This window comes from Alnus glutinosa, chromosome 1 (genome assembly GCF_958979055.1).
Source record: "Alnus glutinosa chromosome 1, dhAlnGlut1.1, whole genome shotgun sequence".
Classification (NCBI taxonomy): Eukaryota; Viridiplantae; Streptophyta; class Magnoliopsida; order Fagales; family Betulaceae; genus Alnus; species Alnus glutinosa.
The window spans coordinates 38,233,489-38,258,188 of NC_084886.1; the positions used below are offsets into that span (position 1 = coordinate 38,233,489).

General features: G+C 35.6%; 2 protein-coding genes across 2 annotated transcripts; one reads left to right on the plus strand and one right to left on the minus strand.

Moving 5' to 3' along the window:
- The first annotated feature begins 258 nt into the window (after positions 1 to 258).
- On the plus strand, positions 259 to 987 carry LOC133858862 (flowering-promoting factor 1-like protein 3). The gene has a single exon (XM_062294322.1). It carries the CDS (start codon positions 357 to 359, stop codon positions 699 to 701), a length of 345 nt encoding a protein of 114 aa, XP_062150306.1. The 5' UTR covers positions 259 to 356; the 3' UTR covers positions 702 to 987.
- Positions 988 to 10,229: 9,242 nt separating this feature from the next.
- LOC133880387 (vesicle-associated membrane protein 724) lies at positions 10,230 to 14,256 on the minus strand. The gene is made up of 5 exons (XM_062319341.1): positions 13,900 to 14,256; positions 12,164 to 12,305; positions 11,949 to 12,072; positions 10,888 to 10,950; positions 10,230 to 10,802 (listed from the first exon to the last, which is right to left on the minus strand). The coding sequence occupies exons 1-5, from the start codon at positions 14,087 to 14,089 to the stop codon at positions 10,653 to 10,655; spliced, it is 669 nt and encodes a 222-aa protein (XP_062175325.1). The 5' UTR covers positions 14,090 to 14,256; the 3' UTR covers positions 10,230 to 10,652.
- Between the last annotated feature and the right edge of the window lie 10,444 nt (positions 14,257 to 24,700).

Sequence of the window (24,700 nt, forward strand, 5' to 3'; positions counted from 1 at the left end):
TTCTAGAATAAGCTCGATCTTAATATTTATTTCTACAAACAAAACAAAGATTCCGGACTGCTAGTGCGGTTAAAAGACATGCATGTTAAAAAGGACCAGCTAGGATTCCCCTCAATCCGATTATATGTGCCCACACAGATGGTAAATGTTTTCCAAACACTTAAAAGTGACCCCACATGACCAATACCAACACCCAAACATCCCCCATATTTATACATTAATTTATTTCACACTTCACCTATATATATATACCCTACTCAACTCCCTTGCTGCTCCATCTCCAAGCTAACAAGCTCAATATTCATATTCTCAACTCATTTTCCTCTTTCATTCTTCTCCATCAGCTTCTCAAAGATATGTCTGGCGTTTGGATTTTCAAGAATGGGGTTCTTCGCCTGGTTGAGAACCCCGCAGCCGAATCATTGGACGGAAGCGGTGGCCGGCAGGGCTCCAGTGCTCGCCGCAAGGTGTTGGTTCACACTTCCAGCAACGAAGTTATTACCTCGTACGCAGTGCTTGAGCGGAAGCTACTATCGCTTGGGTGGGAGAGGTACTACGACGACCCGGACCTCCTTCAGTTCCACATACGATCCACCGTCCACCTCATCTCCCTCCCTAAAGATTTCAACAAGTTCAAGTCCATGCACATGTATGACATCGTCGTCAAGAACCGCAACGCGTTCGAAGTTAGGGACATGTAGTAGTATGTTCTTCTTGTCGTCGGCCTTAGCTTCTTAATTGGTTTGCTCGTGTCGTGTGTTAATGTTTGCTTCTGTTTGACCTTTTTTTTTTTTTCTGCAATTTGTCGATCGGTCCAATTTGATTTAGTCGGTCTTAATTTGCATGGTCTTTCTCTAATTAATCGAATAGGTCCCGTCGTTTGTGCTTACGTAGGGAAAGCCAAATGTAGTTCAAGGGTGTGGTTGCTATGCTTATGTAAATTCTTATAGTCATCGTGCATTAATGGAAAATTGGTTTCTTACTTAATTCTGTGATTTAATTTACACAATTTTCACAACTTTTTTTTTTTTTTTTAGTGGAAATAATGTTTGAACAGAAAAAGATTTAACGAGGAAATAAAACTTTTGGCATTAACACCATGAAGAGGTTTCAAAGTTGCCAAGTGGAAAAGTCTATCCGATTCTTATGGAGAAGAGAGGGAGAATCTGCATCCGATCTCTGTCTCTTTCTTTGAAATATATATATAAGAGGATGGGAAATCTCGAAAAAGTCCCTAGACATACATGTGAAGGCAACGGTCCAAGTCCAACTTCATGTTCACCGGGTCAAAATTGGAATATCGACAACAATTACACAAGTGAGTGGCGTTAATTATATTTTACCTGCCTGCGGTAACAAATTAAAACTTTATCTGGACCTGTCAATCTGGCATACCCAAAATAGAAATTCGTTCCAGAAATGGAAAAGGACAATATTATCTCCTTAAGAGAATAACTTCAATAATGATGTGGCATAAACTAGATCTTTTGTGCCAACCAATAGACAATGAACACGTCAGACTATTGTACCAAATGAAAGGAAGACGAAAAACATGCACAAGAATATTATTGTACCAAATTCTCTTCATTTTCCATCTACCAAGCACCTTCCCCGGTTCAAAGATTCCTCTTGCGAATATTTTGAAAAGTATAACACCCCCTTTGTTAATTTAATGATAAATCTTAGCTTAAAGGAGATGTAAAATTGAAAAAGAAAATAAAAGATAAATTTTTTAAATTTATAATTAATTATAAATGTGATGAAAGTTAAGTAAATTTAATTGAAGTTTTTTCTTATTAGTTTAATCTTTTAAGATAATTGGTACGTACATATATAACAGTCAACAATTCTTCCCCTCTCTCTCTCTCTTTTTTAAAAAAAAAATAAAAAATAAAAAATAAATTGGGCACCAACATTTTTCTATAGGGACCACCCATCTTCAATATAGATAATTAGCTATAGGTAGCGTTGCAACCATATCTTTGATAGCTATGGCATCCACGTACGTATGGCGGTAACGTTAACAGGACATGCTAGTAAACGAGTTGTGCGCAGAAAACATATATAGAGGTTTGGTTTGGTCGATCAGAATACTGAATATATATCCTGCTGCCTGCCGCCTGCCGCCTGCCGCTTCCATACTATATATCCACAAGAAACAGGGACGTACGTACAGTAGTAACAGTACTATGTATGTATGTATGTATGCATGCATGCTAGCTGTCTCTAACTTCTTATCCGATCCACACAAAAGAGAGGACTTAACTTTTGCTAATTATCAAGATCATCTTGTCCTTTTTCATATATAAAATGGACCATTTCTTTTTTTAATATAAAAAACTGTGGTCGAAACTCACTGTACGTACGTGTTAGTTGGTGTGGTTAGTCAATTCGTCTTGATGTTTCATGAAGCATTAAATGATCGATTTAAGGCTCGGATACCCTTTGAGTGCAAACATTCACAATTCTATCCTACCCGTGTGGAAGAGACTCTTGTCCCTAATATCTAATTGGGATACCTAAGTTATTTTTAATTTTTTTAAAAAATAAAAAATAAAAAATTGTGGTTTAGATGCTTTCATTTAATTTATAGACAACGTCGCCGTCCAAGACAATGCTATATACTAGCAGTTTAGCGCGTACAGCTCCTGTCCATCCCAGAAAAAGAACTAATTAAGCTGCTAATTATTAGTGATTGTATTAATTAGACAAGAATTAAATTTGTTTTATTTTATTTTTTTGGGAACTATATATATATATATTGATTGTGCACGTAAATAGTTAATTTCCGATGGAGGAGATTGGATTCCAAAGACGTCCATATATATATATATATATATATATATATATATATATATGTGCGCGCGCGCTTCAAAGGTTAAGGTTGGGTATATAGAAGATAAAGATAACAGGCCGGCATTAGAAACTCGTGTGGATAAGAGCCTTATCAACACGTGTCCAAATTGTGCATGTGAAAATTAGCTGTTTCTCTCAAATTCATATGCATATATATATATGCATGCTACTCGATCCCAAACCCATTCCTTGTTTGAATGGGCTACAATGCACTTATTCATTGAGTAGTCAGTTTCCTTGGCTTTGGGATCAGACTCGAAAATAAAGTTGCAGAGAGGATGAAGATCGAGCTGAGCTTCTTTCTTTCACCCTATCCACATCCACAAAGGGATGGGGCAAGAGAGATCTCTCTTTGTCTTCGATCTCATGATCGAGTTTGCTTTTATGGCCACTACACTGAGCTTCTGTCTTGTCATGCATGCATCCAGTTTTCTTCCACTGCTCAATATTTTCCTTTTTTTTCTTTTGAAAAGTAAAAAAAGTTGGTGCATGGCTAGTATCAGTGTATCACAGATTTTCCGTTAATATATACCTCTCTCTTGCCAAAAAGATTCCAAGTCTTTCGCATAATTAAGTTAGATAATTAAGTACAATATCTGGTATATAAGTTTTTGAATATTCTATTTTTGGAAGTCGGTTTTTAATGGTGATTTTTAGGGGTGTACATGCGGATGTGAATATGATTATTTGTATTATTCGCAACTGTATCAGTAAAATTGAGATATCACTTTTAGATATTCGCATCTACGTTATGTTTTATTAACCATATCCACACGGCTATTAACTGCGGTTATTATTCGCTATCCATATATTAGGTGATGGGTCTTATTTGGGTCTCTATTATGGCCTATTTTAAACGACTTTAAAAATAATTTAGGCCTATTTTTAGTGTTTTGGTTTGTTTTAATTTTTTTTTTTAAGCTTTAATCTTTTGAAAATATATTGATTTCACATTATTTTTTACGTTTTTGTCCAAGTGTTACACGAGAATGTAATACAACCAACTAAACCAATATAAACATAACTTATACCGTACCTAATCCAAAACAACATAGAATTTATTTTATATATATATATATATATATGGTACCGTATATATATATTCTATATAGAATTTATATATATAGAATTTATTTTATATATATATATACATTTATTTTATAAGTCGATTTTCAAATGTAAATTATACCCGAAGCTTGTATAACGATAAAGTAAGATGGCAAAGGATTTGGGCAATTTTAAAAAACTTTCTTAATTATGATAGTTGTCATTCTTAATTAAGAATATTTTTGAAAAGAACATTATTTTATATATATATATATATATATATATATATATATATATATATATATATATATATGGTACCGTACTTACACGTGCCCTATGTTAGAGTAGGTGACAAATGGTGATATAAAAACTAATCCCAAAAGTTGATTTGAAATGAAAGAGGCATAAAAGCTGTAATTAATGAGTTAAACTGGGAAGTAAAGTCAAAAAATAATTATATGTGACATTCTTCTTCTCATACTTTCGGTAATTAAAATTAGGCAAATTAAACCATGCCAATTGACAATTGACAAAGCAGATAAATTCTCACGTTTCCTCCACAAACAACCGACAGAGTTAGACCACTTTTGTAGAGCCAATCATGATGAATTGATGGCTATTGGCTAGCCATTATCAAGACTGCTCTGAGCTAGCTAGCACGCCTTTGTATATATTATATTATATATATATATATATAAGCATTTTTGAACCATATTCCTCAATAGTTTTGAATTTTAGTAACTTTAGTCAGTTTAGTGGGTTAGATTTTTTTCCTGTTTTTTCAAACTGCGTGGAATTTGAGCCATTCTTCTTGGCATATATGCCTTTTCCTGCGCCCACCTTAATTTCATGGAGATCTCCTCAAACTGAATGTACTTGCCATGTGGTATGGTTGGCAAGCAATGACTTGTGATGCTTCTAAAGTTCTAACTAATAATCTAATGCCATCCCACCCCCCCTTTTCCCTTAAGTCTCCCCATATTTAATAAAAATAAAAAAAAATAAAAAAAATAAAAAATAAAAGGGGCCCTATTCAGTAATCATAACGTTGAATAAAATTTACACCGAGTTGGAGTGTCGAAGAAAGTGGAGAATGTCTTTGAAGAGGAAAAAAACAAACAAGAAAGCACAAGAGTTCGACTGAGAACGTGGGAAGAACAAATTAAATATCTGCCAGCCGTCTAAACAGTAAAACAGAGAAATTTATTTTTATGAATATTTTATTTTATATGACTGGTATTGAAAATTATTCATTGTACATATATATACACATGCCTATGTAGTATGTATTTACCAGAATTTGCACATGTCTTACAATTAAGAGCATGCGTGCACTCCTCAATAACAAAAGTACGCATATACAAACGGGATGATTATAATTACTCTGCATGCAACCGCTTATAATTGTTAATCGATAACCACATAACTATTTTAAGAAATTGTTGTTTCGTCTAGGTAAAGGCGCGCGGTTAGAGATTTTAAGAGTAGGTGGAGGTGGTTAATAACCCTTTTATATATATATAAAATTGAAAAAAAAAAAAAAATATATATATATATATATATATATATATATTAAAAATTTGTTTGTATTTGGTTATTTGGATTCAGTTTTGGATTTGTAATTTTTGGTTTTAGTAATGTTTTGATTTTAGATTTGTTTGTTTTTGGTTATTTAGATTTGATTTTTTTAATAGAAATTTTGGATTTATATTTAGATTTGTTAATTTTGTACCAAAAGGTAAAAAATTATTTTTTTTTTTAAAAAAAAAAAAATTAAAATTAAAGCCTACACAAAAACCGGCCCAAAGCTCAAATTAAAAAACGGTTTTCAAACCGTTGGTCATAGATATAATAACCACTAACCAGTGATTATAAAAATAGCCGCTAATCGCCTAGGTGGAGGAGGTTGCGGTTGTTAAAATTCAATAACCTCTTTAGGCGGTTGCGGTTAGCAGTTTTAGCCAATAACCGCTAACCATAACCACTTGTACACCCCTAGATAAAAGCATTGAACGATTAATGCTGCTCTTCTCGATCTCCTAAAAGAAAATGCGTCAAGGATGATAATAACAAGGAATTGTAATAAAGTTTTTATCCGCACAGATAGGTCTGAGTAGGATTTGAATATACGATAATTACTTGGTTAAATTACTAATAATTTGAATTCACCTGTTCAAATATGTGGTTGAACAGCTCAAAATTTATTTAAACAAATAAATCTTATATAAAATCACTCACATTATCTATTCAAATTATAATTCGATCCGATAATTACAATAAATCTATGTAGGAGTCAGTGGGCCTCGCTAAGACATGGATACTGTCCCTTGATATAGGGTGAGGTTAAAAGGTAGCCTTTAGTTGTCAGAGTGTGACCAAAGTCCAAAGCATGGGATTTGAACGGCTGTTGTCAAATTGTCGGAGCAACCAAGAAGTAACGGTTTCAAAGTCAGAGTAAGATTATGAGCAGCCCGGCCCACATTTCAGCAGTTTAAAGGCTTAGACTTGGGCCTAATTGTGGTCCAATAAGAAAAGGCAAAAAAAAAAAGCTGATAAATGGGCTGCTTCCAATATAATTTTTGAAAACATTCTTACTTCCTGTCCCTTTTTATCTTTGATTAGAATCAATAGCAGGAAACACCCGCTTTGTAATTTTCTTTTTCCCTTTTTTAATTTCCCTTTTTTTCTCGTTTCAATAGAAAAATAAAATTCAATAGCATTCCTAATTCTTTCTTTAACATTCTACTACATGTACATGTAGTAGCTTGAGATAAGAACCAAAAGACTTAGACTTAAATAGAAAAGAAAAAATAAATAAATAAATCTATAATTAGACTTAGAAACCCACAAGCCACCCCACTCTTCAGTAAAAGGTGCACATGGACTTAATGCACGATATTTTCTAACACTTATTCATAAGGTTGTAAATGAATTGAGTTATTCGTAAACAGCTGGAGCTCGACTTGTATAAATTTGCTTGAGTTTGGTTTGTTTATAAAGTTAATTAACCTTGAACAGGAATTCAAGTTTGTTTATTAAACAAGTCGAACTCGTATAAACTTAACTCCGTTTGTATAACTTTATTATTAATTTTTTTTTTTTTTTGTAGCATTGTTCTTATCTCCATAATGAGAATATCTTAAGTATGTAAAAAGATAAAATACAATTTTCATCCTAATGTGACATATATAGTTTGAATCATTGTAATTGTAAGTCTTGGTATAGATGTGTCTGTATTCATGTATGTACGTGTAATATATATATATATATATATATATATATATATATATATATATATATATATATATATATATATATATATATATACTCGAGATTGAATTGTATAAAATTCTAGATAATGTTATAAAATATGATAGTCCATTTCGTGATAAAAAGGAATACAAATTTGATCCCTATAGCTTATTACTTTATCAAAAAGCTACATAAACTTTCAAAAGTGATAGATTTGGTTCATGTGATTTTAACCTTTATCAAAATGATCATTATGTCTATCTATACGTAAAAAAGAAACTAACATAAAATTTTTGCCACATGTAAAAAAAGTCACGTAAAACCTATAAAACGTTGTCATGTGAACATCCTTCCTATATTAGTATACTCCTTACAACAAAAAAGAAAATAATAATAATAATGAAAAGAAAAAAGGTAGGAGTTTCTCCTCCACCGGTTGTAGTGGGGTAATCATGCAGCCCTCCCTCACCCTCGCTGAGGGATATTAAATATATAAAAGCAGTGGCTTGTGAGGACCCACATCTTGCTGAAGTAGTTGCGAGGATGGGAGAGTTCCCCACGACCCATCCTCTCTTGTGCTGGAGAGGGTCGCGGGGACCTACCCTTGCAACCACCTCCGCAGGGCAAGAGGAGGTGGGAGCTCTCCTTGACCACCCATGTGGAGGTGGAGCAGTCCCTATGTGACCCATCCATGGGGTGGGGGGTCCCTTGTGACTCACCAGGGACGAAGGGAGAGAGGGGCTGGTAGGAGCCATGCAACCCCCTAATTTCTTAAAAAAAGAAAAAAATTATAAGGTTGAATTTTATTTTTTTTAAATATATATATATATATATATATATATAAAAAGTAAAAAATAAAAATTTAGCTTACTGGCCCCTGCAAAAAAAAATAAAAATAAAAATTGGCCACTAGCCCCTGCCCATAAGAGCTTCTGACTCCGTTCCTAGACCCACCGCAACATAAAAAAATGTGGGTTGTAGGAGACCCATGCTTGCAAAGGTGGTCATAGGGAAACCGCCCTACCGCCATGATGGTTGTGATAATGAGGGAGTCACTTGTCATCCACCACAACACGGGAGAGGATGGATCGCATGAGACTCTCCCATCCTCACAACAATATATGGGGTTCCTCACAACCTACCATCTCTCGCGTTAAAGCATTCACAGCAGCTTCTTTAAAGGGGAGTTATTCCCTAAAATTTAGGAAAAATTTCAAAAAAGTCATAAAATCATCTCACAGCAACTTCCCTATAATTTTCTTTCCCCTGGGAAGTAAACAGAAGCACTGTTAACTTCCCATTCATTTGTTTAATAAAAAAAACTCTCATCTCTCTCTCTCTGCACACGTCTTCTTTCTCTCTCTCTCTCTCTCTCTCTCTCTCTCTCTCTCTCTCTCTCTCTGTGCAACACGCTCCTCTCTCTCTCTCTCTCTCTCTCTCTCTCCCATTTCGTCATTCACAGCAGCAACCGCCGAGCTACAGCCTACCGACGAGCCCAAGCCATCGGATCATCAACGCCACCACCCACAACAATTGTCTCCGCGCGTCGCAGGCAGACCCTGCGCCGGCGATGATAGGTGATCGATCTTCGGCACCGAGAAGGACCAGCTGGACCACGTCAACTGTCCGTTCTACTTCAAGATCGGCGCAACGGAGATCGGTGCTCTCACCTCCACAACCAGCCCACGATCTCGCCGATGATCCTCCTCTCCAACATGTACCAGCAGCCGGGCACCCCCCCCCCCCCCCTCCCCCCACAGGTCTCAACCCTTCAAAACCAAACAACCCATCGACTCCAACCTCCTCCATGTCGGAACCCACCACATCACCACCAATCAACCATCAACGACAAACAAAAACCCAATCCAAACACAACACCCTATCCCATCGGAAACCGCCACCAAAATACACATAAAAAAAATAATAATAAAATAAAATAAAAAAATCCCCAATCAGTCCAAACGCGCCTTGACCTGGCATCCCAAATGCGCCACCGCGCCTTCACCTTCCAGAGTCCACCAGTAGCCCACGACGAGAGAGGCGAGAGTGACGGAGATGAGAGAAAGAGACGAGAGAAGCGAGAGTGACAGGCGAGAGAGGAAGAAGATGAAGACTGTAAAATAAAGTAAAATAAAAGAGAGAAAAAAAAAAAAGGTTTATGTAATAAAGTAAAATAAAATAAAAAATATATATTATTTTAATGATATAGGGAAAAGTAAAGAGAAGCTGCTGTGAGAATTTTTTTATTGGGAAGTAAAAAGTGTTTTTGTTCCCTACATATAGGGAAAATGACTGAGTAAGGAAGGGAAGCTGCTAGGAATGCTCTTAGAGCACTAGTAGCAGCTATCCTATATTGGTTCCATTCCCTATATTTAGGGAAAATTTCATGAAAAATATCAAAAAATCTCCCACAGCAGATGCCCTATATTTAGATGAGAGGGTTGGGAATGAATAGTGATTCCCTATGTATACATGTCTACTATTCATTCCCTATGTATTATTTTAATATAAAATAAGTATAATTAATTGATATAGGGAAGAGAGAAAAAGTAGGAAAGAGAGAAAAATAATAAAATAATATTAAAAAAATAATATTTAATTGATATAGGGAAAAGTAAATGAATCTATTGTGGGGTATTTTTTTATAGGGAAGCAAAAAGTAGTTTTGTTCCCTAAATATAAGAAAATAGTTGAGAATCTACTTCTAGTGCTCTTAGGGTGGGTCATGGCATGAGGGGAGGTGAAAACCATGTAGACCAATTTTATAACTTGAAAATCCAGCAAGCTTTCTGATAAAGTGACAAACCACAAGTAACAAATTTATATATAACCCTAATATATATATATATATATATATATAAAAGGTTGGTGATGTTAATTTTTATAATTTTAGTAAGTTTATAAAAAAAAAAATTTATAAGTAATTAGTAGTAAGGATTTACAAAAAAATATAAATAATGACCATATTTATTTTATATAATAAATGAATAATTAAGTTAATTGATCATAACAAGTTTAAGCTCGTTAGAAAAATAAATGAACTGAATTTAAACAAATTATCTAGTTCAGTAAAAAGCCCATGTTTGACTCGTGTTAGAAATAAAATTAAATGATCCAAACTTAAACATTTAATATTGGACTTGACTCGGCTTACCCGACCAAATTTTTGCCATTTAACAGCTAATTTCTTGGCAAAAGGTGACTGGAACCATGAAAACTAACGCAATAATGCACGACTGTGAATACACATAGAAGAATAACAACATATCATTGAACTATTTTACAAGACCGACAATGACACATCTCTCTCTCTCTCTCTCTCTCTCTCTCTCTCAACACACACACACAAAAAAAAAAAAAAGATCTACTCCAACTAGCAAAGAATTTCTGGAGCACAATTTCACTTTTGATTTTGCAGATATATCCAATTACAGAAGATTGTTTCATTCGCACCAATTGTTGAGTCGAAGTCATTGCTGTGCACTGAAGAATTTCTACTAGTTGGTGCAGTCAAATCCTTGGCAAATAGAAAGCCAGATTATCAGAACCAGAAGTAATAGGATTCCAAGAACCACCAACTTTATTTTCATGTTTTGATACCACATCTTCCGTTTAATTTGTGTTCCCATTACTTTGTATCTTTGGGCCTGAAAATTGCAACAAAGAAAGTAGTTCAGCAATGAGCAGAGCTAATTTAAAAGGCCAAAAGTTGATCCACCTCTGGTCAATTACCTGATCACGTAGATCTTCAGCCTTGTCAGCAACACTAGTTATGTGCTCCCCTCTTTTAAGAGCCTGAAAGGCATAATATATAAAGTCCAATAACATAAAATACAGCTTCTGTTACTTGGTTTTGCTATAATATAAGAGACCTTCAACCGGTGTAATTTAAGCAAGCAAGGTTGAATCGGTTGATGCATGTGAGAGGATATAGAATGAAAAGAAAAATACATTTGAATTTGTATAAAGCCTTGTGATACCATTTTAGTCATCAATTTCGAATACAAGTTTCACTAACCAAACCATTCAAAGTTTCACAGACAATCATTTAATCAAGAACATAACACGAACACTTTAATTTAGTCAGTATAGAGCAATTACGGGTTGGAATAAATTTGCCGAAAGGTTTGACGTGGTTTAGTTACTCCACAAAACTGAAACTTGATGACATCGGACAGCATGGTATACCACCTAAACAGTTATTTAACTGCAATCAAAAGATCAAACCAAAAAGCAGGGAGCGCAGAAAATTTGTTCCATAATTTTCATCATCTTTTTCGCTATCAAAGGAAAATAGAGATACTTCATTCTGAAATTGCACTGTTTAGATGAATATCTTCACTTCGTCAAGTTTCCTCCCAAGTACAGTGAAAGAGAGCACCCATATGAGCATATAATCCTCCTATTCCTCAAATTACATGGAAATAACAACATATCATTGTAAATATAACCATTCCATCCCCGCCCCCCCAGAAAAAATAAAAGAACCCCCAAACACCAAAAGAGGAGGGAGAAGAGCTCTAATTGCATCTAGCGCTTATTTTTTGGTAGCAATATATATTTGAGCATTGACAGCTACCCACTCACCCCCCACCCCTTTCCTATTTAAAAGATATATATAAATAAAAGATAAATACGAAATCCTTTACTGACATCACTCATCAGAGCTATGCGTGTGAAGAGAATAAATAGATGCATACGGTCAAAGCCGAAAATAAAGAACCCCCAAATTTGAGCAAATGAACAGTATTGGGGAAAAGCGAACGTATCTATATTCAACATGAATTATTTACCTGATCAACATTGTCTAACATGATACTTTTAACTTCTGAAACTTGAGCCTTCAGTTTTAACAACTTGTCAATCTCTTCAGCAGCATGGTCAACAATATACTTCATGTGCTCTTTCATGATTGGTCTGCAAATTTAAAGTTGCTTTATTTTTACCTTTTTAGTAAGAATTATCCACTCAAATGCATAGAGATTCAACATTTCATAGATGAAAATACCCAAACTCCTTGTTAAGGCTTTTGGCCATAGCTGTATCTGCTTTACCACCCCCATATCTTTTCTTAAAGTCTGCCTTCACCCGTTCCAAGAATGCAACAGATATCTGCTTGCCAAGAGATTCTTTGGCAACAACACAATAAGCTGTACAAAATCACAAAGCACTGCAGTAAGCTGGTCTGGGCCACAAATTTTCTGCTTTAGAATCAAAAGAAGAAAGACAACACAGGGAGGGAGGGGGGGGTTAAGAAATGGAGCAATGGTTAGGTTCTCGACTATTATAACTAACTGACTTTAAAAACTCCGTTTAATTTCAATACAATTTGGGCAATTATGCGGCTCAAAAGAAAAGAAAATATCCATTATTTGATCATATGACCTTCTATCATATAAAACTACTTTAAGAAGTAAAGAAAACATGTAATATATCTCCACAACTATTTTGGCCACTTCACAGACATTCAAAAGCCTCTAGAACAAAAGACCCATAGCAACAAATTATTAAAAAAAAAATTATAGAAAAGGCATATAGATCCAGTAATGGCTCATCAAATAGGAGTTACATTGTATGATATGTATCTGGTGTCCAAAACAGGAACTGCTCTGATGCAGAAGTATATCATGCCACATGGCCAAGGATATATACAACAAAAAAAGGTCAACAATCTGGTTGACACCCAAACCATTGCATTTTCATATTGTAGAAATTCTACTTTAATATCAATCCAAGCACTGCCACCCCGCCCTCCCTCATGTCATACATGTGCTTCTCTATTCCTAAGCTGATATAAATATAAATAAAACCACCATACTTCAGCTTCAAAACCAGAACAGGAAACAGCCCATTCACAAGTTCAAAATGAACCCACCGAAATGCTCTTATTAGGTCACGTGTCCTTGATGGTAAATCTTTTCTAAAACCTAAAAATAAATAATTTTTTTTTTTTTTGAAAAAATAAAAATAAAAAAATCATCTTGTACGGATATTTCTCACCAGCCAAGCTAAGCATATATAAGAAGTAATCTTTTGGTCAAGGAATCAAGCTCAACTTTTGGCCAAAAAATAAGGTAGAATAATTTGTTGTGTGTGTGCCGGGCTTAACCCACATCATGACTATCCTCCTGCTAACTATAACTATTTATTCTGATTAATTGCCTCCATATCATATAGCCACAATAGCAGCCTCCATGCCCAACAACAGATATCCATCCATTAATCAAACAAACCAAGGTCAGCCCTAGAGATCAATACTAACCAATCTCAGACCTTCTAAAAATGTTCATTGGCAATTTTATATCACAATTATTTTGGAAAATTGAACTCGTGCTACATGACCACAAGCACCTGAATTCAGCTAAATAATAATAATAGAGAATTAAACTGGGGTACGAAAAGAAATAACTTAATTAAACCAATTCATTGATGGGATAGGGAAGAACTATAACTCACTAAATTCTTAGCTTACATCAAGAAACCCTTTCATTTCTTGGAAACCAAAAGGACATGGAACATCAAATGCAACAATTCGATTTTCAAAAATTCCACAGCTTTCCCAGCACCCAAACGGCTGCTCAACAAAACCTCTAAGAAAACAAGAAAATAAACAAAACCCAGAAAACAAAACTCTATGTGTGAGTGTTTCAGACCAGATCCAACCACTTCCTCTAGCAATTCAACCTCTAACTCAAAGAAAATCAGTGAACAAACAAAAAAAAAAAAGAAGAAGGGAAACTTTACCGTAACCATCCTCGACGAGAAAATTGAAGGTATGGCCGTCGCAGGTGTAGATGAACTTCTTGTTGGAGGAAGGTAGTCTCTGAAGGCACTGAGCCGCAATCGCTGGGAAGTTGCCAGTGAACTCCGTGTACTCCGCCAAGACCACGGTGCCTCGGGCCACGAAGCTGTATATGAACGACTCCTGACTCATTGTCTTTGAACTCAGTAACGGAGATTTTGCTAGAGCTTAACGCGATCAAACGAGAGAGAGAGAGAGAACAAAAAGAGAGAGAGAGAGAGACAGAGAGCTTGTTCTGGTTCTACGTTAGCGATTTCTAGGATCCTTTGTGTCTGTTCCTTTGCTGCAAAGATTATAATTGTTGTGGACTGTGGTATTTATCATTCATTCAACAGGTCTGTGTGACCACTGACCTTGTCTTAAAAACATAAATAAAATAAAATACTAGACAAGAAAAGTCCGTGTCTAAACTCGGATCTTTTGGTCTGTTTCTTCGCCTCTAAGAAATAAATAATTGTCGTGGGATTTAAAAAAAAATGAATTAAAAATATTTCAAAAAAAAAAACTATAATTAATCTCCCAATTTTACATTAAGTTGTTCATGTGAGAATGTTATATCCTTTTCACGAAATAAAACATATAAATTTTTTAAGCTGATATATATATATATATATATATATATATATATATATATATATATATATATATATATATATATATATATATATATATATATATGAGTTCAAATTTAAGGATTACATTTAACATAATACTTTTTGGAGACCTCCAAAATTACGTAATTTGTTTGGCCATTAAGGAAATAAAATTAAGAAAGAAAAACTATTTTTTATTAAATTAAAACTCATCAATGAGAATGAAATTTTCAAAAATGTCCAATGATACTAATATCTAAAAGTTTTTTTTTTTTTTTTTCTCTTTGTATTGAGTGAATTAAGTGCTGACAGATTTATATATATGCATGTTTAGTTGAAGTAGGTAACCTAAACAGTACATCTTTATTGATGAATACATGTTAGTTGATCAATCAAAATCAATTATAACTCTTATGAGGCAAATGGTTACTTCACTATAAGAATACCCTTGATTTTTCTTTAAAAAAAAAAAATCAAATATTCAGGCATTGATATTTTTACAAATTTCGTTAAATTCTAACCAACTACTTAATTCTTGAAATTTTTTTCTTAAAAAAAAAATAAAAAAAAAAGGATATTTTGAGAATTTTACCCTAAAAATTCAAATCAATGATTGAAATTGAAAGATGGATACCATAAATTAACACTTTTTAAAGTTTGAGTACTTAATTTCAAAAGTGATGAAAGATTAGAAATTATTATAAGTAAAGTTTTTCCTTTATATTATTAAGTCAAAGACGTTATCAAACAATTCAACACATAAAACACTCTTTAAAATTATAACAATTGTTTTTACTTTTATGTCATCTCAAAACACTTTTTATAAAATAATAATTAAAAAAAACACATTAACAAAAATAAGTATCTAGAAATACCATCCTTGATCCCTTTTCTCTTGCCCAAGTTATTTTCAGAGAAAAAAAAAAAAAAAATTATCTAGAAAGTGGGGCTCGGCAAAAAGTTTCTCATTGATAGCATTTGTTGTCCATTCATTACCAACTCAATTTCAAAGATATATTTGAGCCTAAAAATTAGACTTTGTCTCTTTCAAAATTAAGCCTGTCCCTCATTAATTTATTCCTGTTTCTCATGTGTACATGTGAAGGGTATGCATGAAGAATATTAGCTACTTCAACTTCCATATGCTTTGACTAGATTCTCTTCATCTTATTTGAAATGAATAGTTAAAATTTATTTTATGATCATGATTTAAAATTTATGTATATAATTGTGAATATAAAGTTAATGTTAACACATTTTTTTTAAAAATAAAAAATAATGTAAAATCACGTACAATATTAAATACACTAACTTTATATTTCAACTTAAATGAATAATCTTAGGACAGAGATGGACTTAATACATTTATGACTTGGTAAAATTTGTACAAACAAAAAGTTGCTAGAAGGAAATATAGGAGGGAGATGCGTGTGGTGTGGGAAAATTCTCAGACAGGGGGGGGTTTAATTAATTAACTTTATAAAGGTATTGAAAATATAATACTTAGTAAATAATTAATAATATTAAATTTTGAAAGATTGTTAATGAAAAACAATAAACTAAACACATTTAATGAGAGGGTCAAAGGCAGGTGGAATGTCTCCTTGGGGCCTTTGCAATTTGGATACCACAAAAACACACAAGTCTCCTTCAAGCCGTCACTTCAATTCCCAAATTTCTATTTTGCTTATGGTCGTTGAAAACTTGCTTGGTTTAATGGTTTAATCTGCTCAATTTGACTTTTCCTTTTGAGTAGGTACGCTTCTAATGATTGGTCTACTTGCGCGTGCCATTTTAAGCAATTACAAAGAGAGAGAGGGGGAAGGGAAGAAATACAAAGTCCATCACAATACAAAATAAGGGCAGGAAAACCTCCTACGTCTAGAGAGAGAAGCTCTTATTTTCTTGTGAGAGAAGTTTTTTTACTGATTTGTTGTTCGTGCCTCCTAGCCTTCAAGGACTATGGAGTTTTTTGTTCCTCCATAATGTGTATCATTGGAGGTAGTTTTCTCCCTGCCATTAGGGCTGTGGAGCTTTGTTTCTCTGAGTCCTTACTAGGCTTTGGAGTTTTGTGTTGGTTTTCTTCTTCTTCTTCCCGTTTCTCTGATAGGAGGTTTATCTTGAGGCTTCCGATGGGAAATATTGTTATTGTTGTGTCGCTGGTGAAGCATTTCCGGACTTTACTTGTTAAGCTATTTTGATGTTAAATCTACGCTTATCCATCGGCTTCTGAGAGACACGCGCCACTCAGATGGGTCCACCGACGTGTTCTGGTTCCGTCGTTCTTTGTTGCGGCCGTGTGGGTTACCGGTGACCGGCGCGTGGCTGTCACGCGCCAGAGAAGTCTTCTCTTTGTGCTGCTCGTGACGATCACGCTCCGCTTCTTTTCGCCGAGCAACAGTGGTGCTCAGACTCAGGGAGGCCGATCTGTTGTTAGGTAGCTTCGGGGGAGGCGCGTGCCGTACACGCGCCGGTTTTCCGACGATGGCAGTGTCCCTTCCGACGACTTGGGTTGATTTTCTGTTAGATCTGTTTGTGAAATTCCTTAGTTTATAAGTACAGTTTGCCTATGTATGACTCAAATTTTATTGAAATTTTCTTTATAATGGGGGCTTATTTGTAGTTTTATGCTCCGTTTGTTTCGACGTAAAATGGTTTCCGTCGTAAAATGATTTCAGGGAAGTCATTTTTCAGGAAGCCATTTTCCGTCGAAAGCATTTTCCGGTGTTTGGCGCGTACGGAAAATCGCAAATATTTTTTTATATTTTTATTCAATCATATTAACTTATAAAAATCAATTTTTATTCGCAACTTTAAAATATTAATGTAAAATAATATAAAAATTATCGATGACGAGATTCCGTTACTGACCGACTAGATTCTGACTATTTTCACATGATTTCGGCTAATATAACTAGAATTCGAGATAAATGCCGGAATCCGGACAGTTTTGTCGGAATCTGGGATAGCCGGATTCCGGCGAAAGTGGCCGGATCTGGCCAGATCCCGTCAGGATGGCCGGATCTGGCCAGATCCGTCCGGCCAGCCGGCCGTTCTGGCCAGGACCGGCCGGGAACCGGCCTCCCTGGCCAGGGCCGGCCGGGAACCGGCCTCCCTGGCCAGGGCAGGCCGGAATCCGGCTCTCTGGCCAGATCCGGCCAGATGGCCGGAATCCGGCCTTTCTGGCCAGATCCGGTCAGATGGCCGGAATCCGGCCGGTCTGGCCAGATCCGGCCAGATGGCCGGATTCCGGTCAGATTCGTCGCCGGAATCCGGTCAGCCGGATTCCGGCGAAGGTGGCCGGATTCCGTCGCCAGATTCCGGCGACATTAACGGATGTTGGATTCCTATACCGGCAATATTTCGATGGTGGTCGGCTGCTTGAACGTGAAGGTCGACTGTGCCGTTTAAAATAAATCGACTGTGTCTCGCGTCTTCGGAAAATGATTTACGCTTTTAAAAAGCGTAAATCATTTTCCGAAATTTACTAAGCATTTTTGGTCAAACAGAAATCATTTTCCGGTTGACTATTATTTTCGCCCCTACCAAACACCGGAAAATGCCGAAATCATTTTCCAGAAATCATTTTACACCGAAACAAACGGAGCATTAGTAAAGTTTGGAATTCTGCATAGGCAGCTGTTTTTTAAGCCAGATTCTTCTGGCTTAAGAGTATGGGGGGCCTGTCCCTCATTTCTCAAGATGTAAGCCTTTGGCTTTTAAAATTTAGGGATAATTGCACCGTTGGTCCCTGTGGTATACCATAATTATTTTTCACTCCCTATGGTTTAAAAAGTTCATGGGAGATCCTTGTTATATGCAATAATTACAAATTGATCCCTGGCGTCAAATTCTATTAAATTTTTTAACAGATTCCGTCAAATGCCACCTCAGCGACACGTGTCGCCAATAAGATGGCGACACGTGTCCACCGTAATAAAAAAAAATAATTTTTATTAAAAAAATAAAAATACTTATTTTTAAAAAAATAAAAATTCAAAAAAAAATTCAAAAAAAATAAAAAACAAAAAAAAAAACTGAAGGGGCCGGCCACCCCTTTGGGGGTGGCCTGGCCGCCCCCAGCCACTGGGGGTGGCCGCGCGCCACCCCCAGTGGCCGGGGGTGGCGCGGAGCCACCCCAGTGGCCTGGGGGTGGCCCGAAAGGCCACCCCTGGAAGATCCAGGGGTGGCCCGAAGGCCACCCCCTGTGGCTTGTGGGTGGCCGCGCGCCACCCCCGGCCACTGGGGGTGGCCGCGCGCCACCCCCGGCCACTGGGGGTGGCCGCGCGCCACCCCTGCGGCCACTGGGGGTGGCGCGCGGCCACCCCCAGTGGCTGGGGGCGGCCAGGCCACCCCCCAAGGGGTGGCCGGCCCCTTCAGTTTTTTTTTTTTTTTTTGTTTTTTTGTTTTTTTGATTTTTTTTTTTTTTTTTAAATAAGTATTTTTTTTTAAAAAAAAAAAATTTTTTTTTATTACGGTGGACACGTGTCGCCATCTTATTGGCGACACGTGTCGCTGACGTGGCATTTGACGGAATCTGTTAAAAAATTTAACAGAATTTGACGTCAGGGATCGATTTGTAATTATTGCATATCACGAGGACCTCCCATGAACTTTTTAAACTTTAGGGAGTGAAAAATAATTATGGTATACCACAGGGACCAACGGTGCAATTATCCCTAAAATTTATAATAACACATGCTATTAGTTCAAAAAAAAAAAAAAAACAAACAAACAAACAAACAAGTACAATATTAGAAAAGTCTAAAGATTATTGGAAATGGGCCAAAAAAATGACCCGACCCATTTGATACTTGGAACCTCAACCAAGAAGAAGGCCGCCAAGAACAGCTGTTTGAAACAGTATATCAAAGACGGATATATATATATATGCTTGTTAAAACACCAATCGTGGCAAAAAGCTAGTTTCGAGGCTGAAGCAAAGAGAGCGCTAAAACTGGTTGGATCGAAGTTGTTGGAGTTGTACACCATTGCAGAGTCTAGCGAGAATGGTTCCTGATGAATAAGGTAAGCGGGACTTCGCATGTGGGTCTTTAATTGCATTTGGAGCTTTCCATCGACAAAAAAGGGGAACCCACTATGGGAATCCTTGCAAAAGAGAAGACCGGAGCCATAGATATGAAGAAGGATCGGAGCCAACAAAAAAAAATTGATGAGTGGCGCGTGCAGGCCCACATGAGCCGTGGCGGCGCATGGGAAGCATGAACAGTGTAGGGGAAGGTCGGCTAGGGGATCTAGGGGTGGGGAAGAAGGTGAGGTGGTGCATTTAGGGCGGAGAGATTGAGTGTACTACATATATGACTCTCAAGATTAAGAGAAAATATGAGAAAAAGAAAAGTAAAATGAAAGAGAAGAATGGAGGAGGAGGAGGAGGGACGCCTCTTCAGGTGACACTCAATCGTAAGAAGCAACTCACAAAAGAATATTATGGAGAAGGACAAGAACTCTTTGGGAGATTTGACTTTTGTCTTTTCTTTTAGACCTTATATAAGTTCCAACATAATTTTTCTCTAAATTAGGTTGAATGAAGTTCTTCTAAATAGTCCATAAAAATGTTATGTGTTATTTTGCATTGTGAGGAGCACGTGTTTTTTTTTAATTGTAAGGGCAAAGTTGGAAGAGCAAATGTATTTTAAATAAAATTTATTCCAACTTTGTCATTGTAATTAAAAAAAACATGTGATTCTCACATACAAAAGATCATATTACATTTTATTTCTTTTAATTCAATTTGAAAGAAATCTTTGTCATATAGGAGCATTAGCAGCAGATTCCCAACCATTTTCCCTACTTTAGGGAAAATTTAGGGAACCAAACCACTTTTTTTTTCCCTATAAAAAAATACCCCACAATAGATTCCCTTAATTTTCCCTATATCAATTAAATACTATTTTTTACTCTTTTTTTTTTCTCTTTCCTACCTTTACCACTAAATTATTATTATTATTTTTATTTTTATTTTTATTTTCACTATATCTCATTGTCACTCTCCCTCATTTATTTCCGTCACCGTTGGCCTCCTGAGTCTTGAATGGCCGAGCAGTCTTCTTCGTCAGTCGTCTTCTTCGACGATCCCCGTAAATCCTTAACAAAAACGAACCCGGCATGGCCGTTTTCCTCTATGGCGTCGTTTAGGTTGCCGGTGTTGGAGGCTTCCTCAGGGATTTGACGAAGTTGAGTTCCTGAGAGCGAGCGGATGGCGTCGCTCAGCTTGTCGTGGAGGACGGGGATGGGCCCGGAGAGCTGGTTGGCGGTGATGAAAGGTTGGAGAGGAAGAGCGCGCTGGAGAGATTAAACTTGGAGAGGGACGACAACTCGCTGGCGATTATCGCCTTGTTTTTTTCTTGGCTTTGCTGGAAAGGGCTATATCGGTAGGCAATGGAGCGAAGGAACCATGAATCGGTGAAGTGGCGGTGGCCGTGAGAGTGGATAGGCGCATCTTGTTGACGGACAGTGTTGCAGTGGCGGTGGCCGCGAGTCTTGCAGTGGGCTACAAGGGGGAATTTGGTGAAGAAGAAGAGGGAAGAGGATCCGGTGAGTGAGGGTACAGCAGGAGAGTCAGAGAGAGAGAGGTGTTTTTCTCTATTAAAATATTAGATTGGGTAGCACTGTAGCTACCCAAGGATGAAGATGCATAATAGGGCTTCTGCTGTGACATACTTTTTTGTAATTTTTTTCAAATATTCCCTATTTTAGGGAATAGAACCACTTATAAGGCATCTGCTACTAGTGCTCTAAGTTCTATTGACGTTGTGATGTAATCATAATCTGTAAGTATTACATCTTTATCTAAATAGCTATCGAGTCTAAATAGAAGTAATAGTTTGAATAAGATGCTTATCTCTTATAGTGAGAGAAGATGAGTAATAGTTTTCATTTAAAGTTCTCTTTGAATAGTAGTAAGATTATTTAGCTAAAGGGAGTAGTGAAACTCTATCTAGAATATTAGAGTTACACTCCTACATGAGTTTGCTAGCCTAATTGTATATTTTTTAAAAAAACTATGGAATAATATGAAGATAATTATTGTTATGTGAAATACAGTTTACCATATTTTTTGGGAGATCAGACTTTCTCGAATTAGCGATTAGAGGTTACGGTTCTTTCGAACGAGCTAATCTATCATTTTATGTATTTTGTATTAATTGGTTTGCATCAAGTTGATATACATTCATCTTAAAATATTATTGAAATTTATTTCCAGTTAAATGTTTTACTTGTAAATAAAAAAATTAGGGTTAAATACCTTTTTAGTCCCTGAGTTTTCACAACTTTATTTTTTAGTCTCTGAGTTTCAAATTGCATCACAGATAATATTTCAATTTTGGGAAAAAACCGAATTGATACATCGGTTAAGTTATCCGTCCAAAAACTAACGGTTTGCTACATATTAACCTCAGGGAAAATGTTAGATTTACAACACCAATACAACAACTGTACAACAATCATTCACATGAGGGTGAGTCCCACATACTGGGACCCACCCTCATGTGAGGGGTTGTTGTATTGGTGTTGTACAAGAATCAAATCCCTAACCTCAGAGGTTGACACGTGGCACTATATAAAAAATTAAAAATTAAAAAATTAAAAATTTAAAAAAAAAAGAAAAGAAAAAAGGGGGGGGGGGGGGTGGTTGAGCCACCTCTTGGCTGGTCTGGGGTGGCTCGGCCACCCCCTGAACAGAAAAAAATAAAAATGGCAAGATCGGTTTGGCGTTTTGCCCTTGGGGGTGGCCGAACCATCCCCAAGGGCAAAACGGGCCAAAATTGATCTTGAATTTTTTTTTTTGTCAAGGGTGGCCAGCCGCCCCCTTGTTTTTTTTTTTTTTTTTTTTTCAAAATTTTAATATATATATATATATATATTTTTAATTTTATTATTTTTTAATTAATTTTTAAAGATTTTTTATTTTTTATATAGTGCTACGTGTTAATCTCTAAGGTTGACACGTGGCGAACCGTTAATTTTTGGACGAAAAACTTAACTGAGGTACTAATTCGGTTTTTTTTTTCAAAATTAAGGTACTATCTGTGATGCAATTGAAATTTTAAAAACTAAAAAATAAAGTTTTCAAAACTTAAGAACCGTAGGAGTATTTAAACCAAAAATTTAAGTAGCTTAAGTTTTTTATAAAAGTCATGATTTAACAATATCTAACTTATTTTCCTAGGAATCGATTTTTTGCTTTGTCGTTTTTGGTATACGTTGGATAGATTTTGTCAAATCTTTCGCTGAAATGAAATTAAAAAGATAATGGAGACAATGAGCGGGTGTGATTAGGAGGCAAATTACCTAATTACGTCATCATAATTCACTTAACAGAAAGAAATTCCCTGATAATGGAAGGATTTGATAGGGAAGCAAAATACATAGATATGTGGGTAAATTTCATCTAAAAAAACAAACAAATAAACACAAAAAACTACCATACCCATAACTAATTTATAAAAAGGATAAATGTATAATAAATTCTTAACTCACAACGCAATTTAAATTTGGTCTATTAATTTCCAAAAAATCAATATTTACTTCTTTAGTTTTTCGCCGATTTGAAATTAGTCATTTTGTGATTTTTTCTTCCATTTTCGCATTTTTTGTTATTATCACATCAACTTTTTCGTCACATCATCTTAGAATATATATATTTTTGTTATATTATAAATTTAAAAAACTTATATTTTATATTTTATTTTTTAAAATGAAAATGGAGGTTTGGGGCGGCCGCTTGGGGAAGGGGGGGGGGGGGGGGGTTGGCCTGCAAGCCACTCCTAGAGGTGGCCAGTGCCGATGCCACCTTTGGGGTAGCTTGCGGCCACCAACTAGGGCCAGAGATGGTGCGTGACCAATCCCAAGGCCACCTTGAAATTGATCTAGGAGTCGCCCAAAAGCCATCTCTAGGGGCCAGGGGTAGCCTCGCGGCCACCCCCAATGGCCGGGGGTGGCCTTCGAGCCACCTTGAAATGAATCTAAGGGTGACCGCGAGCCACCCCCCTTTCCAAAGGTAGCAGCCACCACAAACTCTTATTTTTCATTTCTTTTAATAAAAAAAAAAGTTTTTAAATTTATAATATAATAAAAAGTGATAATATTTTGAGATGATGTTGCAAAAAGATTGACGTGGCACTAATAGAAGTTGCAAAAATAGAAGGAAAAATCACAGAATGACTTATTTTAAATCCGCGAAAAATTAAAGGAATAAATATTGATTTTTAGAAAGTGAGTGACCAATTTTAAATCGTGCTCCGACTCATAAATTTATTATATATTTATCATTATAAAAAATAATAATTAAAAAAAAAGGTTTATAAAAAAAGTAGCAAGTTACGTGTTTATCTTCAAATTTTGATAGTGGGTTACATGGTCATAATATTTCCTCATTTTTAAGTTGAATTAAAGTTAAAGATAATAAAGCAATGAACTATATGTGAAGATTAGTACTGAAAATTCAATAAAGTTTTTTTTTTTTTTACTGAATATAAATAAAGCCTCAAACTCCGCAATGGAATTCTTCTTTTTCTCCAAATGCTTTTTCATCCCCAAATTCTGGCATTAGATTGCATTGTGTTTGATCATCAAATAAACATGAAAAGCAAAATAATGTGAAACATGATTTATGAATGTAATTTGGCTTTTAGCTTACTCGATCCTAAGATAAATTAGATAATCGTGTTGAGGAACTTAATATTAAAAAAAATTAATAATCTCTGAAGCTAATATTTCTATTGCCATTAACTTTGGGAGATTATTACAACCTGAAAAACCCCTCTTCTTTCATTTTTCCAACAAACAATCCACTTATCAATGATAAAGTATTGATTAAATATTCAATTTATTTTATTTTATAAATTTAAAATTTTAAAATAAATGATGATTTAATATGGTATTATAGTATCAGAACAAGAGGTCATAGATTCGAACCCTTATTCTACATTGAATACTTAAGGACTCAATCAAAACGCACCGTTTTGGGTGCCTTTGTTGTTAATTTTATTTTATTTTTTTTAAATTTTTTATTTAGATATGTTTGATGTTATTCTCTTACATATCTCTTTTACAAAATATACTATTGAACCTATGAAACAACAATAAATTCAATAATAAATTTGCCCATCTTTTATACCGAAATTGG